The 15,459-nt window shown below is 47.9% G+C and overlaps 1 protein-coding gene across 1 annotated transcript in view; it reads right to left on the bottom strand.

Moving 5' to 3' along the window:
• Dlgap5 (DLG associated protein 5) overlaps positions 1–15,459 on the bottom strand; it is a 33,477-nt gene that overhangs the window by 11,304 nt on the left and 6,714 nt on the right. Inside the window, exons 3-13 of the mRNA XM_023724069.1 lie at positions 14,771–14,985; positions 12,193–12,255; positions 11,073–11,157; positions 10,862–10,984; positions 9,576–9,646; positions 8,072–8,340; positions 6,844–6,968; positions 6,447–6,558; positions 5,595–5,680; positions 4,782–4,942; positions 658–747 (exon numbers count right to left, since the gene is read on the bottom strand). Of these exons, the coding sequence (XP_023579837.1) occupies positions 658–747; positions 4,782–4,942; positions 5,595–5,680; positions 6,447–6,558; positions 6,844–6,968; positions 8,072–8,340; positions 9,576–9,646; positions 10,862–10,984; positions 11,073–11,157; positions 12,193–12,255; positions 14,771–14,985 (1,400 nt within the window). The remainder of the gene's footprint in view (positions 1–657; positions 748–4,781; positions 4,943–5,594; positions 5,681–6,446; positions 6,559–6,843; positions 6,969–8,071; positions 8,341–9,575; positions 9,647–10,861; positions 10,985–11,072; positions 11,158–12,192; positions 12,256–14,770; positions 14,986–15,459) is intronic.

Here is a 15,459-nt window from a genome sequence, read left to right as displayed (position 1 = left end):
TTTAGTACGGGGTCTACTAGCCATCCTCCTGTTTTCAGTCTCCCAAGCGCTGGCAGCCTGAACTATATAGTGAGACCCTGTCTCAAACAAGCAGCAAAACAAAACCAAACCACAGAAAATAAAACCCATCACACAAAAAGGTACATAAGGCAGTCTATGAGTCAAGAACATGGACTCTGGAACGGGAAAGGCTGGTCCAAGGCCCACTCCAACTCTGGCAAGTGACCCGAGGGTGTAGGTCTTGGACTTCAGCGCCTCCCACAGCGCTGCTGTTGCACGTAAGGAGCTACTGTGTGCGCAGCCGTTGGGCTCAACATCACATTGTCAACTTGCCCACTAGCAGTATTACCACCACCACGTCTACAAGCACAGTTTAGAGGATAAAACCGACACCAATGCTGACAGAACCGCTCTCTGGGGACACCAAGGGTGCCCCAGTTCAATGGTGGCCCTTACTTCCTCCTCAGCAATGAGCATCTTACATTTCATGTTGGCCATTTCCTTGCGTCTTTTCCAAAGTAAGCAGAACATTGAAGTAATACATGAAAACCTTCTTTATGAAATGAAAACCCAGAAGCTGAAAGGTTTTAAAATTTACAAACAAAAACACAATCAGGAGTCTGTATTAGAAACCTGGACATAGAACACACAACTTACCCGTAGGACTTTCTTGCTTGTGTTATTGTTTTGCCATCCAGATTCTTCAAGTTTCATCAGATTGATGAATTTTTTATTTACATCTTCTATCTGTTGATAAAGCCCAAGTTTATCAGGTTAATGCCAGCATATTAGTTATAAACTAATGAACTGAAGCTCCAAAGAATGGAGAATGGCAACTCATAAGTGGTGAGTTGAAGTTAAAATTAATCTTAATTTTTTTATTTATTTATTTGAGAGAGAGAGAGAGAGAGAGTGTGTGTGTGTGGTGTGTGTGTGTGTGTGTGTGGCCAGCTCAGCCCGCCAGGGGGCGGGGCTGGCTGGCATGTGGTGCTGGGGGATTGAACCGCGGTCCCTGATGCCTTGCCAAGCTTATTCCAAGTAGGTGCTTTAGACCACTGAGCCATCTCTCCAGCCCCTAAAATTAATCTTAATCATAAAATTGTCCTTATTTTTGGACTTACAACCCTCCAAACTCTACATAAAGACTCCAAGATTATTTCCGACCTATACAACCAAAGGAGACTTTTTTTAAAGGAAGGGTCTACAGGGTGTTCAAAGCCTCACTACTATATCAGACTCAATAATGCTGTTACAGCCTCCCAAGAGCAGGGATTACAGGGATGAGCGACCACACCCAGTCTCAATTGCTGTTTTAGCGCATCCGGGGGGGCAGGCCCAGCACAGCAGGCCCAGGGATCAAACCCCTGGCCCCTGTGCCTGCTTGCAGGCGCTTGGAAAGAGAGACATCCTAAATATTTTGCTTCTCAAGTCAGACGATACGGATGGAGATCATCCTCTTAAGTTATTTATCCAGTTCCCTGCTGAAGGATATCTCGGTGACTTTCATGTTTTGGAAATCATGAATAATCCATGCGAAGTCTGGCGTAGACACAGGTTTCTGCTCACTGGGTAAATGCGCAGACGGTAACTGTTGGGCCGCATGACAGGGGCGTTTAGCTGCGCAGAGCGCTGCCAAGCTGGCTTCTAAAACACATGAGCACTCTGCGATCTCGGCAGCAACACCGAGCGGAGCCTTCCTGGCGCCCACACTCTGGGGTCCCTTGGCCAGCCGCGGTGCAGGCCACACCGCTCTAGCAGGCATGTAGGGTGCGCCAGGGCCTCAGCGCTCCCAGCGACTCCCAGGACGCAGGCGCCGCCTCACGTCCTATGCCCTCGCCATCTGCTTCTCTCTTCGGGAAGGCATCTGCTTGGCCTTCTGCTCAGTTTGTCATTTGCTTGCTCATTTGTCTTCTTGCTTTGCAGCCATGAGAGTAGAATCCAGGGCCCCTGTGCACCAAGCCGGCAGTCTGGGTGGGTGGGTGGGTGGGTGGGTGGGGAGCTGCACTCCCAGCCCCGCTGACGGCTTCCTGCCTTTGAGTTGAACATTCTTGTGTTTTGGGTAAGTCTTCCATCAGAGATGTCTTTTCCAAACGTTTTTCCCCCAGGCTGTGGCTTCTCATTTAAAAGATTCAGGCGCGAGGCTCCCTAGTAGGGCAGGAAGCAGGACTCCACCCAGGTGCTGCTGGGCCCCTTCGGAAGGGGACCACTGCCCACAGCCTGCTCGACTCCACGGCCCCTCCGCCCCTGCGTTCTCGCAGCCCTCAAACTTCCTGTCTCAAAACATGGTAAGGTCAGAATGACTTGGGGCTCAGCAGTTATCGGCAGGTGATTTTCAACAACGTCGCCAAGCTGGTCTACAGAGGAAAGGACATCCCTCCACACCGGGCTGGCCGAGTGGACACGCGCACTCGTGGGAGGATGAGTCCGGCTCTCTCAATCTCATATGCAGAAGCTGACAAACCAGACTAGACCTAGTTGGAACAGCTAAAACCATAAGAAAAAAGCAAAGAAGAAAACCTTTGTTGGGAGGCTGAGGCAGGTGGATCAAGAGTGTTTGAGGCCAGCCTGGGCTACACAGGAAACTGAAGGCCTGGGTGAACTATAGAGACCCTGTCTCAAAAAAAAAAAAAAAAAAAAAAATCCTTGTGTTTAGGTAAGAATCCTTAAACGTGTCCAAAGTACAACATAAAAGAAGAAAAAAATCCCACAAACCAAATTTCACCAAAGTTAAAAACATTTACACGTCTAATAATTAAAATCATTCTACAAACCCAGAATTTCTTCTTGGCACAATGACAAATAGCCAATCAGGTATTCCTTTCCATTCACTCATTCACTCATTCATCTTCCCAGAGCCCTGAGTCCCTTGATCCCGCATCGGAGCTGCAGCTTCTCAGCCTTATCACAGTAGCTTAGGTTTCGCTGTGTTGCAGGCTGGTCCTGAACACACGACTACCCTCCTGCCCCAGACTCCCACGAGCTGGCATGACAGGCGTGCACCACCAAGCCGTAGATTATCTGAAATTCGTCATACACTTGCTGCTGGCTGCTCCCTCAGCGCCCTCCGGGCTGCATCTCACCCTCCGCGACCCCTAGCCCACCCTCTTATCTGTGAGGTGCAGTCCCAGTTGCCTGAGAAGGGAGGCAGGAGAGGAGGCACACTGTGGTCTGAAAAATGCCTTCTCAGCCTTACGCTCAACTGAGGAAGGCTAGAAATGACTCTCCCGCAAATTCTGCCAGCTATTTATTATTCAGGTTTTAACATCGCCAGGGAGTTGGCCGGTGGCACACCTGGGGGGCTGGGGCAGGAGGACCAAGCTGAACATGAAGCCAACCTGAGCCACACAGTGAGAGCCTGTCTCAAAAGACGGATCAGCAGTGAGTGAGCCAAGACTACACTGATTTCGGGTGCTCCATGCGGCTGTTCCTCTCCGGAAGCACCCCGGTCTCCACACCCCATGATTTGCAATGGCTTGGGTCCCTGTGGCCTGTCTTGGCGGGCACTCAGTGGGCCCCTCAGCCTAGAATCTAGGCTCTTTCCTCCTGGAGGAAAAATCTTCCACTCTGTCACTGACCATTTGGGGCCTGCCATATCTCCATATTCTTCTGCTCTGGAATCCCAGCCATCGGGACCTGGCCCTGAACTCGCTTACCTATTCTTTTTTCAAGTACAGGGTCTCACTGCACAGATTAGATTTGTAGTGATGCTTCTGTTTTCAGCCTCCTAAGCGCTGGGATTACAGGCATGTGCCACAACATCTGGGGGCAGGGCACGCACAGCATGCAGGGGATCAAACCCCAGTCACTGAGCCTGCCTAAGCAGGCACTTTAGTCCACTGAGCTATCTGGCAGGCCCTACTGCTTACCTGTTCTCTAGGTTACACATCACGAGGCTCCACTTCCTGGGAGGTTTCCTTCAAGAGGCTGTCCAATGTTCTAATAGCTGTCTCCCTAAAGCTCTGCTGCGGCCTCGGTCTTTCAGGTCTAAAGCTCGCTCTGGCGACCAGCAAGTGCTCAGAGGTGGAGTCCGTGCTTAAATGCCCGAAGCCCTGGGTTCAATCTTAGCATCACCCAAGAGAGAAAGAAAACACTTTCCTTCCAATACCTGTTGTTGGCTATTAGTTCTGAAAATGGAATTTTATATACACATTTCTAAAATAAGCTCAGTAAGTCAGAAAGCATTACTTACCTCCCATGCCCTTATCAACTCTAATAATTTTCTGTTACAGAGCTTTCTACTTTAGATGAGATCAATGTTGTCTTTAAGTTCCTCACTGTATTAAAGCCCCTCTGGGACAGAGAATGTGCCTTTTACCAACTCCCGATCCAAAGTCTGGCACACAATAGGTACTCAACAACTGCTAATTCAACTCGAGATTGGCTCCTTTCTCACGGATACAAGTGTTGTGAACTATCCAGGTGTGGTGGTGCATGCCTGTCATCCAGGTCAGGGAGGCTGAGGCAGGAGGATTGAGACCAGCGGGGGTTACAAAGTAAGTTCAAGGACAGGCTGAGCTACAAAGCAAGACCCTCTCTCTCAAAAAAAAAAAAAAAAAAAAAAAAGGATCGCTATATGGACTATTTGAGAACTGAACATAATTCCAATTGTAACTGTACAGACAGTAACCTGACAACACAGGGAAAACATCAGTGATACATTTTGATTGTGCTGCTTCTATACATTTTTAAGAGCTCGCTTACTATCCTAGGAACCCAAGTGACTACCGTGTTCCATTAAAAAAAGGCAATCTGGTTAGTAGTCAAAACCCCTGGCCACCTACCTGAAAGCTAACCATATCCCAAAACCCGTCCAGGTCAGTGCAGGTGGTCTCCTTCTCGCCCCGTTTGTATTCGCAGTCGTCCACCAGTCCTTCAAACTGTCTGAACCTTTCCTTCATGAGGAGGCGAGTTTGGCCAACCGCCGTGCGGATGAGCTCTTTAGCTGAAAGAGGCAAGAGGGCTTCAGAGGATGAAACGGCCTTTATGGTGGGGAGCCAGCCAACAAAAAGAATACATCCCAGATACCCGAGGACTTACAGCATGAAATCTTTAAAGCAAAACAAAAACACTACTGCAAAACTTTGTCATACAAATGCTAGCCCTTAACTTAGCCCCAAGGCCTAGTGACGCTGGCTCTCACACACACATGATGTAATGAGCAGCACTCGCTGGCTTGTGTTCCGTAAGAACTCGGCCTCTGACACCACGCTGCACAGCACCTACGCGGAGCTCCATGCTGACAGCTAGGTGCACACACTGGTTTCTAAGCAGCTTTGCCAAGTAAGATGAAGGAATGTTTCGGTAATGCTTTAGCTAGTAATTTTTGTTTATTCAAAAAATATTTTTGTACCATTGAATACTACCAGAAATTGAGGTCACCCATGAAGGCATGTAAATAAATCTAATAATAAAAGTCTTACCTCTCTTTACAACAGTGATAGTGGGGAATAAAACTATGAGAAATGAAAAAGTTCTTGCTATTTTAAGTAACAAAGCAATAAAGTTGGGACAGCACTAGGTTGTCACATTTTGGATGAATGTACCCATAATGAAAGAAACAAAGCCCAGACACCCCGGACAAAAAATCCCCTCACCATCATCGGAAATGTCCAACTCAAGCTTCCGGTCCCAGGCTAGGCAGTGCGAAGTCAATTTCTCAGTTTCTGACTGGAGGATATTTCTAAAATTATGACATGCATTTCAGTTTGACAAGAACCAGCAATACAGCACAATGACAGGACGATACACGACACAAGGAGGGCCTGGCTCCCGATGCCAAAGATGTCCTGCAGTGTTCAGGATGAAATCCCCAGAGCACATGATCTAAAATGTCAGCAATGGCAGAGAAAGCTGAGCCTAAGGCAGGGTTAGCCGCTTCTATAGGACAGCTTTGGGCCACATCATGAGAGCATGGGGACTCCTCCATCAGTGACGTGGAAGGGCCTGCACTGGGCAGTTTTTGATACCAAGGATTATGGGCTTTCTGGGTGGGTGCTTAAGCTGCTGAGCTATGTCCCTGGCTCAATACTGGGCAATTTTTAACCTATATATTGTCTTACATTCTAAGTAAAACCTCACGAATGTACTGCTATTGGAATAATAACTAAAACCTAAAAGTGAAATCCACCCAGTTTTCCATTAACTTGATGTTAAAATATTATTACAGAAAATATTATTATTACTTTTATTTTGTGGTTCTGGGAATTGAACCCAGGACCTGGTGCATGCTAAGCAAAGGCTCTAGCAGTGTGCTACAAGAACAGCCCCTCTGTTGTGTTTTGGAACCCACCCAGCCTCGCCACAAACTGGCAATCCTCCTGCCTCAGCCTCCTCAGCAGCTGGGATTAGAAGTGTGTGCCAACGTATTCAGCTACAATTAAATATTTTAACATGGGCTTGAAATGTCTAGACACTAATAAAAATTCTGGTACTGGGAACAGACAAACCTGAAATATAGCACATCATGCTGTGGCTCAGGGATCTGACCTTTGCAGGCCTTGTTTACGGACAGGCCCTCAGAATCTTCAGTAGCAACCTCGTTTTGATTTAGGCTATATTCTACAAATTAAATAAAACATTACATATAAATTTCAAAATAACAATTCCTAAAATGGCATCCTTCACCAAAAGACATTAAAAAAAAAATCTTTAATATTCTCAATGTTAAATTTTTTTTTGGACAGGGACAAATTTTATTTGAGAAAGTAAAAGAGAAGAGCTAGAGAGAGACTGGCTGTGCTGAGCAAGTCTGGTGAGTATGCCTAAGGGAATGGTGAAAATGAGCTCTGAACAAGTCACTGCTAAGTTGTAATCCAGGGACAAAACCTGACTAAAGTACTGTACCTTCCTTGAGAACTGTTACCAAATCCAGGGAACGGAGCAATTTACTTGAGTCTTGCTGCACAGTGTTGGTAAAAGCTTTACATTTTGGGGTCGAGATTTCTTTTCCTGTTTCTTGCATCTTATCACTAAAGAAATGACAAAAATATTATTTCATGAAACATGAAGTCCATGTATTGCAGGGCTTCAAAACTGTGTTGCTTTTTAAAAGTCTGAGAAAAAAAGACGTTTCTATTTTTTTTTAAAGCCTATTCTAGTGGGGAAATGTGAAAGCTGTGACCAGAATGCCCATCTTTATTAATAAACTGTAAGAGAGCCCAAGATTCTGACGCTGTCACAGCGAAACACAACCCAGATGGCTTGGAGACTGCATCTCCAGTGGGCCCGCGAGTTGTGACCAGCCTGACATCCGGACAGCTTGGGTTCTGACTAAATTTTAGTTCTGATTTATGACCAGTCTTGAGTAACGACCCGAATTCAGGCTGCTCCGTGCTTCCCGATGGTCTCAGACGCAGGTGGAGCCTTAAAGAGCTCCGGAACATTACCACGCCTTTCCCGTGTGGGGTTCACTGAGAAACCCTGGGACCCCGAGCACTGCCTGTGTGTAGGAGAGACTCTGAAGGCTGTGCACGGGAGCCTGAGCCTTCCGTGACAGCCTGCGTCGCAGCCAGCCCTCAGGGACGCGTCGAGTCCCCAGGCCGAGGGTCTGCTGTACTTGCTGCCCGCCAATCTAGCAAAATAATCTTGCCTTGTCTTTCAGATTCCACCCGGCCTCCAACACGGGGCACGTTTAAATATACTTTTCCTGTTAGAGGTAGGTTTTCTAAAAGAACTTTCAGCCCAAAATACCCAATCTGAGCTACACTTTTATGTGATTTTCTTTTCTAAGTGTTATCATTAAATCACTTATTAAAAGCAAAAAGCTGGGGCTGGGAAGATAGCTCAGTAGAAAAAACTAAAAAGCCAAAAGCCTTCTATTGCATAGTGAGAATAATAGCAATGACAGCAAATATGAAAACCGACAAAAGGCACTAGAGCCTTGTGGAGGGCTTTCCTCAGAAGGACAAATTCTAACCATGTTTAATCAACATATGTCACTAACTAAAAGCGCACAACAAACCTAAGAACGGCACCTGTTACCCCTCCTAACGAAGACCTCATCACTAAGATTTTCCACATCTCTGCAGCTCTCAGTGTCTGTGTGGGGCCGTTTGCAGGGCTGGGCGCTCACCCCTCTGGCTGGAGCGGGCCCCAGGCGAGGCCGGGCGTCAGGAAAGCCTCAGCGCTCCTGGGCGTCATGGGCATCACCTGGTAGGTCTTCACCCCCTCCAGAGGCTGGAACACGAAGTCTTTAGGGGCAAAGGAACTCTTGCCTCTTGTTCTTGTGGGATTTGTCTTAGCTAAGCTTTCCAGTTCAGGTAAGACTCCATCTGGCTCGGTTCCACGGGTCGTGTTGGTTTGCAAAGTATTTCCTTCACTCTGGACTTCAAAAGACACCACCTAGAGATCAGCAGATGGAAGAGTCAGGATTTCTAAGGGCGCAGTCAGGCAACTCCTACAGGCTTTGAAGTGTGAGAGGGGCTGGGGAGTTGCTCAGGGGCGGGGCACGCACCTAGCCCGCAGGAGGCCCTAGGTTCCATCCCCAGCACTGCACCACCCCAGCTGGGTGGGCGGTGCAGGTTCGTAATCCAGACACTTGAGAGGCTGAGGCAATAGAACCGCTGAGTTTGAGGCCAGCCTGGACTAGATAATGAGACCCTATCTCAAAACCAAATATAGTATTTGGGATTTAAACATATTTCAGAGGTTATCTAAGTTGCTAGATCTTTCAAATTTTTTTTTTTTTTTAGGTTTCTGACTTTATTTATTGGTCTTTTTGAGACAGGATTTCACTATATAGCTTAGGCTGACCTGGAACTCATAGAAATCCTCCTGCCTCAGCCTCCTGAGTACTGGGATTACAGGTGTGGGCCACCATGCCTCACAGGTTTCCGACTTTTAATAAGATCTGTACTCTTAAGATCTTTCCACTTGAACCAGAGGTTAGCTGAAAACACAACCTCTAAGGCCAGCAAAGCTATGGTGGTCTTGAGGAGCTGGGTCCCTTTGAGGACCTCCAGCTGATCTGTAGGGTCCAAGGCGGGATTGGCACGTGACTCTTACTAGAAGCTTGGCAGGCTTTCTTGCTCTTTAGCTAGACGCTTGCAAGTTGAAGGATCCATAGCATAGACAGAACCCTAGATACTAGGCCCTCAACACAGTGCTCCCTGCTTAGGGCTTTACCAGACCCTCCGCTAGCTACGCTCAGAACTGGGGCTTATTTAATTCTTACGATGACTCTTTGCAGGAACCATCTACTAGAGACAGAGGAAAAGCCCGGGACACACTGTGCTCAGTTCTGCAGCGAATCCCAAGCAGAAACCACACTCAGCACAAGACTGCGGGAGCCCGCGATCAATGCCCATCACCCTGCTCCAGCCTCTCGGACCCAGTTTTCATAGTGGCTTCTCCTGGTTGTTTTTATTATTCTCCTCCATCTTCTTTTTTAACCAAATTATGCTTTCTCTACCTGAAAGACTTAGGAAATCTGGGAAAACAACAGCAGGGAATCCTCTCCCGCTGCCTTCGGGTTCGAGGGGTTTCACCACTCGGGCAGGTTCACTTCAAGTCCAACTTTACGCAAGCACCAGTGAGGCTTCCAAAGCCTCCGGGGAGAAGCCCGGCTAGCGCTCTACCTTGTCGGCTCTTGCTTCCATCTTCGTGGCAGGCCTTCCTTTGTTAAGCGCCTTTCCTTCTGGTTCATTATCTAAAATAAAAATAAAAATAAGATACCTATTTCGACTATATACAAAATGAAAAGTGCTAGGTAATTTGGAAAAAAAAAAAAAAGCAATAATAGGAGTGTATGTCTTGAAGGATTTTTATGATCAAAAGTTTTATAACAGGGCCGGTGATGTAGCTCAGCAGCACAAGCGCCTGCCTGGCAAGTGCAAGGCCCTGAGTTCAATTCCCAGTGCCAAGCTTTTATGACAAAAAATAGTAAAATTTCCTGACAAGCATAGCCAGGCCACCCATTTTCAAAACAACACAAAAGTGTCTTACTTTTTCCTCTGAATACCAAACATATGTTTATTAAATACTTAGAAAAACATAGCCTATAACCCCAGCTACTCAGGAAGGCTGCAAGTTAAAATAAAGGCCAGCCTGGGCAACTTAGTGATACCCTGTCTTAAAACTGAAAAAATCTAAATGGGTAGGGGGAGGTTCAGTGGGGAAGCACGTGCCCAGCCCCTCTCTTCTCCCCTCCCTTTCCTAACGTTCCCCTCCCCCCCCCTCAATTCCATTCCTGAGTTGGCACTTCAGAATATGCTTTTCCACCTTTTTCTACGCCTGCGATGTCACAGCCCTGCAGAGCTGCGACGCTACTGCTCAGCTGCCTGTTTTTCTTTGCCTACTTAATATATCACCACCGAGGTCATTAAGTGTTCTTTGAGGACACTGTTCCTAGAGGCCACATCAGATGGATGGACTAGATTTTGAAGGAGTCTTACTATGTAGCCCAGGCTGGCCCCAAACTCACAGCAATCCTCCTGCCTCAGCCTCCTAAGTGCTGAGAATACAGGTGTGCACCACCACGCCCTGACCAGCGAGAACTTCAACAGATGGAGTAAGATTGGGGGGCTGCTCATTTTCCACTCTGCAGCATTGCCTATGCTGATTGGGGTCAGCACCCTGGCACCCATCCCTTCAGGAGAAGCACCGGCTGATCTTAAACATAAAAACCTGAAGGGCCAAAGCATCCTAGCTTAGCCACCGTTCAGCGAGCACTTCCTGCTGGACATGCGGGTACACTCTGTGACCGGCACTCCGGGGGGCTGAGGCAGGAGGATGATAAAGTCAAGCCCGGCCCGGGCAATGTACAGACCTATGGAGCCTCCGTCTCCAAATAAAAAAGGCAAGGGTGTGACTGAGTGCGAAGGCCCCGAGTTCAGTCCTCAGCACCAAAAAGAAGAGTCCTCACCTTGAGTAGCCCTGGTGACTGTCTTTCTGACATTGGCCACGGGGGCAGGCCTGGAGACCTGCCTGGCGGCCTGAGTCGCCGATCGCGTCATCCTGGTGGGCACGGGCGCCACGGGGGGCACAGCTGTGGGAGAAGCAGCAAACGTTCTCCGTCATTAGTGGGCAGCAAGGTGGCAGCGCCAGGGTCCCACCCGCGACTCGAGCAGCCCCACCTTTATTCTCTTTGTCCATCACTCTCCTGTTAGCAGTCAGCCTTCCTCCAGGTCCAACGGCTCGGACATCCCCAGAGGCAGGAATCTGTTTAAGAGAGGAGGATGAACCAAGTGATGTAATCGCTCATGGATCAAGGAGCCCCAATCTAATCTGGAACGTGAGACTGCACCCGAGTCCTGGCAATTATAAGGAATCCAACAACAAAAAATGCACTAACTGGAAGAAAATGAAGAAGAGGGTTCTGTTATACAATTCCCCTCAGATCCTCCTATAGAAGCCTAGAGCTGACAAATGCAATGAGCAGAGCTGGAGAGCACCCAGCCAGCCACTCCCTTCCTAGGCCAGGCCCCTTGGCTTCGGACTTCTAAAAGGCCAGAGAAGAGACCCCTCCTGCAGGGAGCTCTCCCCATCACTCATTCCCTCCACAGTCATCACTCAGTGCCACAGCCTCAGGGAGACCCTGCTCAGCTGCCCCAACTCCTCCACTCCACCCCCCAACACTCCCTCCTTTGTCCTCTCCCTCATTGCACTTGAAAGTACCTGGCTGCTATGCATTTACATAAAACTGCCACCAAGCTGGGGAATTGGGGGGTTTTGTTTCTTTGTATACTTCTATTGTTTGTTGTTTTTCCTTCCTGAGATCCAGAGCCTACAGAATGCCAGGAACATGGCAGTCACTTGAGGTCTGCTGAATACTCGGGGAGACCTATCTTCCTCACCTGGTGAGCACAGCGCCACTGCTTCCCCTGCACTAATCTTAGTGACCTCCTGGAGTTGCGCCTCTGGTGAGATTCAGAAGACCCTGGATGTCTCTAACTCCCCCCCAACTGGCTTTTCACTCTTGCCTTTCCGGCTGGCAACCTGTAGCAGCCACAGAAGCTTGGCAAATGGCAGGACACAGAGACAAAGTGGACAGACATCCTGGGGGATGTATGGGCAAGGATGCTTCATTTGGACGCAGCCTGAGCTTGTGGCCCAAATCCATCACGGCCCCAACACTACTTGCCAGTTCTGGGAATCAATCACCATGTTTGAATATGACACTTGATTAAAAATAAGTTTCCTGCCACTAAGGAAACAGAAATCTATTAGCTATTTTAGTAACACTAGCAACTCTACCTTCCTTGGTTCCACTTGGTCCTTGGCCTTCGATCTTGTCATTCGGACAGAAGATGAAGTAGCCTTTAAACAGTCAAAAAATCATCAAGTCAAACAAAACAAAGACAAAGCTACCTGCTGACATTTACCTCCATGTCTCACTACAAAATGAAGTTTCCAGTTCAAATTTTATCCTTACGCACCTACTTTTGCTGATTCTGGATGGATTTAAATTATGTTGAAGTCAGTATCTTCAAAAATTAATCAAATTTCTTAGGAAAAGAAGGTACCTATATTTACCAGGTCTTAGAATTCTAATTAATAAGACTATTTTGGCACGTGTGGTGGTGCATGCCTACAATCCCAGCACTGGGGAGGCTGAGGCAAGAGAAATACAGAAATTTGAGGGCAGCTTGGGCTACATAGTGAGTTCAAGGCCAATCTGAAGGACATAGTAAGATGCTGTTTTAAAACGCCCCCACAAAGAAACAATAAAAAAAAAAGATTAGCCATTTTGGAAAGGATTAGATGAGCAGCCTGCAGGAAATCTAACCTCCTCCACAGTCTGTTTTTCTTCTGAATAGAAACAATTTCTCTCTCCTCTAATATACACAGGACACATTTAGCTCATCTTTCCACTGTGAACTATACCTATCAGTTTCAGTCTCTTCACACTATCCTAATGTCAAGCTGCATTCCAAATACACAATGAGAGAGCTGCTAAGTAAATTAATGGCATTCATGAAGCCCAGAAAAGCAAGCAATACCTTGGGCCTTTGTATTATTAACATTTTTTTTTTCAGACCCGGGGATTGAACTCAGGCCCTTGAGCTTGCCAGGCAAGCGCTTATTCTACTGAGCCATCTCCCTGGCCCCTAAAAAAAATTTTAGAGATGAGGGTCTTACTACATAGTCTGGCGTGACCTTGAACGCATGGTCATCTTCCTGCCTCAGCCTCCTGAGTGCTGGGGTAACCGGGGCGTGCCACCACGCCCAGCTCTGTGTTATTCAATTCTCACTTTAACCAGGACTGCCCGTGCAATGAGATCTTTTAAACAGCTCTTTAAGATGAGGTGTTAAGTGCCGCTCTGGGATATCTGCAGCCTCTCCACCTCCTCAGAGCAGGGACACCCTGCTGCCAGGGCTTGAACTGTCCTGTGGCCTTCGTCCCTGCCATACGCCCAGCATCACACCCTGGGTTCTGCCCAGTAGCCTGTCCACCCTGATCCCCAAATGTGCCTTCCCATGATGCGCCACCCCCCGGAGTTTTTTATTTTTTAAATGTATTTGGTGTAGGGTCTCAGTATGCAGCTCAGACTCCTAGTGATCCTCCCGTTTTCAGCCTCCCCAGAGCTGGGGTTAAGGGTGTGCACCACCATGCCCGGACTCAGTGGCCAACTCAGTGCACCTGGGGGTAGGGAAGGCGCACAGCATGTGGTACCTGGGATGCAACCCTGGTCCTGCACTTGCCTAGAAGCCCCCCTCCCCCATTTCCAGACAAGTCTTAGGGGGCCTGGCCCTAGCTCAGTCCTTTAAGTGGCTGCTTCCACAAAGCTGTCAGCCTCAGGTTGCTGTAGTTCGATCCCCACAACACTCCAGCCAGCCAAACCTGCCCTGAAGGAATTCGGAGAAAAAAAAAAAAAAAAAAATCCTTATATAGACAAGTCTTGCTATGCACTCCAGGCTGGCCTTGAACTCATAGAGACCCTCCTGCCTCAGCCTCCTGAGTGCTGGGATCGCAGTTGTGTACCACCATGCCTGGCCTAAAACTTACTTTTTTAAAAAATAAATTTCTCAAAGAGTCCTGAACATTCCCTGATTACAGTGTTTGTTTTTTTTCTTGAACTCTGCTTAGATGGCTGCTCAGACTAACAGTCCCAGGATAGCACATCGCTGGCACCGCAGGGACTTCACCCGTGCCGCCTCCGTGATCACTGGTCTCTTGTGATGTCTCACCCTGGCCGCTTCCAAATGCACTGCTCAGGCCCACTCAGCTCACCCATTCCCTTAGAAGGGCCGTCACAAGCCTTCCCTACAGAGGCTTTCCTGTCACAACTGGTCTGCAGTTAACTTGATGGTGGCTGTATCTCATTTATAAGCCTGCCCTGCTCTCTCCAACCTGCAGGATAAATACCAGGCCCTTCAGCACAGTGACTCAGCCTGGTTCTGTATTCCAAGAGTTATCCTATCTCAATGTATACATATATCAAGAAACCTGGCTAGCATGGTGGTGCATGCCCAACCCGGAGGCTGAGGCAGGAGGGTCTCAAACTGAAAGCCAACCCGGGGAACCTATATGGATCCTATCTATCTATCTATCTATCTATCTATCTATCTATCTGCTGGAGATGTAGCTCAGTGGTAGAGAACTTATCTAGCATGTGTGAAGTCCTAGTTCAATTTGTAAACCCACAAAAAAACAAAACAAAACAAAAGCCAACCCTGACATTGTTCTGAGCTACTATGTCATTTCTACTTCTTATGAAATAGTTATATGACTAAAGGACTAAAGGCTGATTTCAATCATGAGGCCTCTGAAGGACAATTCCAGATGGTGGCGACCTTCTTCCTCTGCCCCGAGTGAAAGGCACACACTCACGTGTTTTGCCTCTGGCTTCCTGATGCCGCGCCCCGAAGATGACAGGAAGGAGGGGGCATCCGGGGTGAAGTGGCCCACTTTGAAGACCCCGCGCTTGGCTTTCTCCCGCTGCTCCTTCAGCTTTTGGAGCTGCTTCTCCTCCTTGTATTTCTGGAGCATCTGTTTGCGTTGATCGCTCAGAAGGGTTTTCATAGACTCTAAGCGGGAGAGGGGAACTGAACACCACAGCGCGTGGCAATCAGATAAAAGGCCATGGCAGATGCCGGGAAGATCATTTCTTTTTTTTTCTTTTTTTGTCTTTATGAGACAGGGTCTCACTATGCAGTTCAGGCTGGCCTTGAGCTCACTTTGTAGCCCATGCTGGCCTCAAACTGTCAATGATCCTCCTGCCTCAGCCTCCCTCAGGGAAGTGAGCGCACCTAGCCTAGACCATTTCTAAGTTCACCGCAGCCTCCAGCGTCTGCCCGCAGCACCCTCCAGCCATAGGTTATTTCAGTCCCAGTCGAGGCCATCTCTCACATCTACCTGCCACTTTTCCAAGATTGTGGAAAACTTCAAATATACAAGGGGAATAAGTCCCAGAGGCCCCCCCCATTCCAAAATGAATCACAAAAGCTTTGCTACACTTGATGTTTAAGGAAACAAATTCAACTCACGAGCTTTCACCCCTGAGAATTTTAGTATGTACC

Source organism: Octodon degus, unplaced genomic scaffold (assembly GCF_000260255.1).
Source record: "Octodon degus isolate 3935 unplaced genomic scaffold, OctDeg1.0 scaffold00105, whole genome shotgun sequence".
NCBI classification, from domain to species: domain Eukaryota; kingdom Metazoa; phylum Chordata; class Mammalia; order Rodentia; family Octodontidae; genus Octodon; species Octodon degus.
Note: the sequence above shows the minus strand (reverse complement) of the source record. Positions and strands in the feature narration are given on the sequence as shown.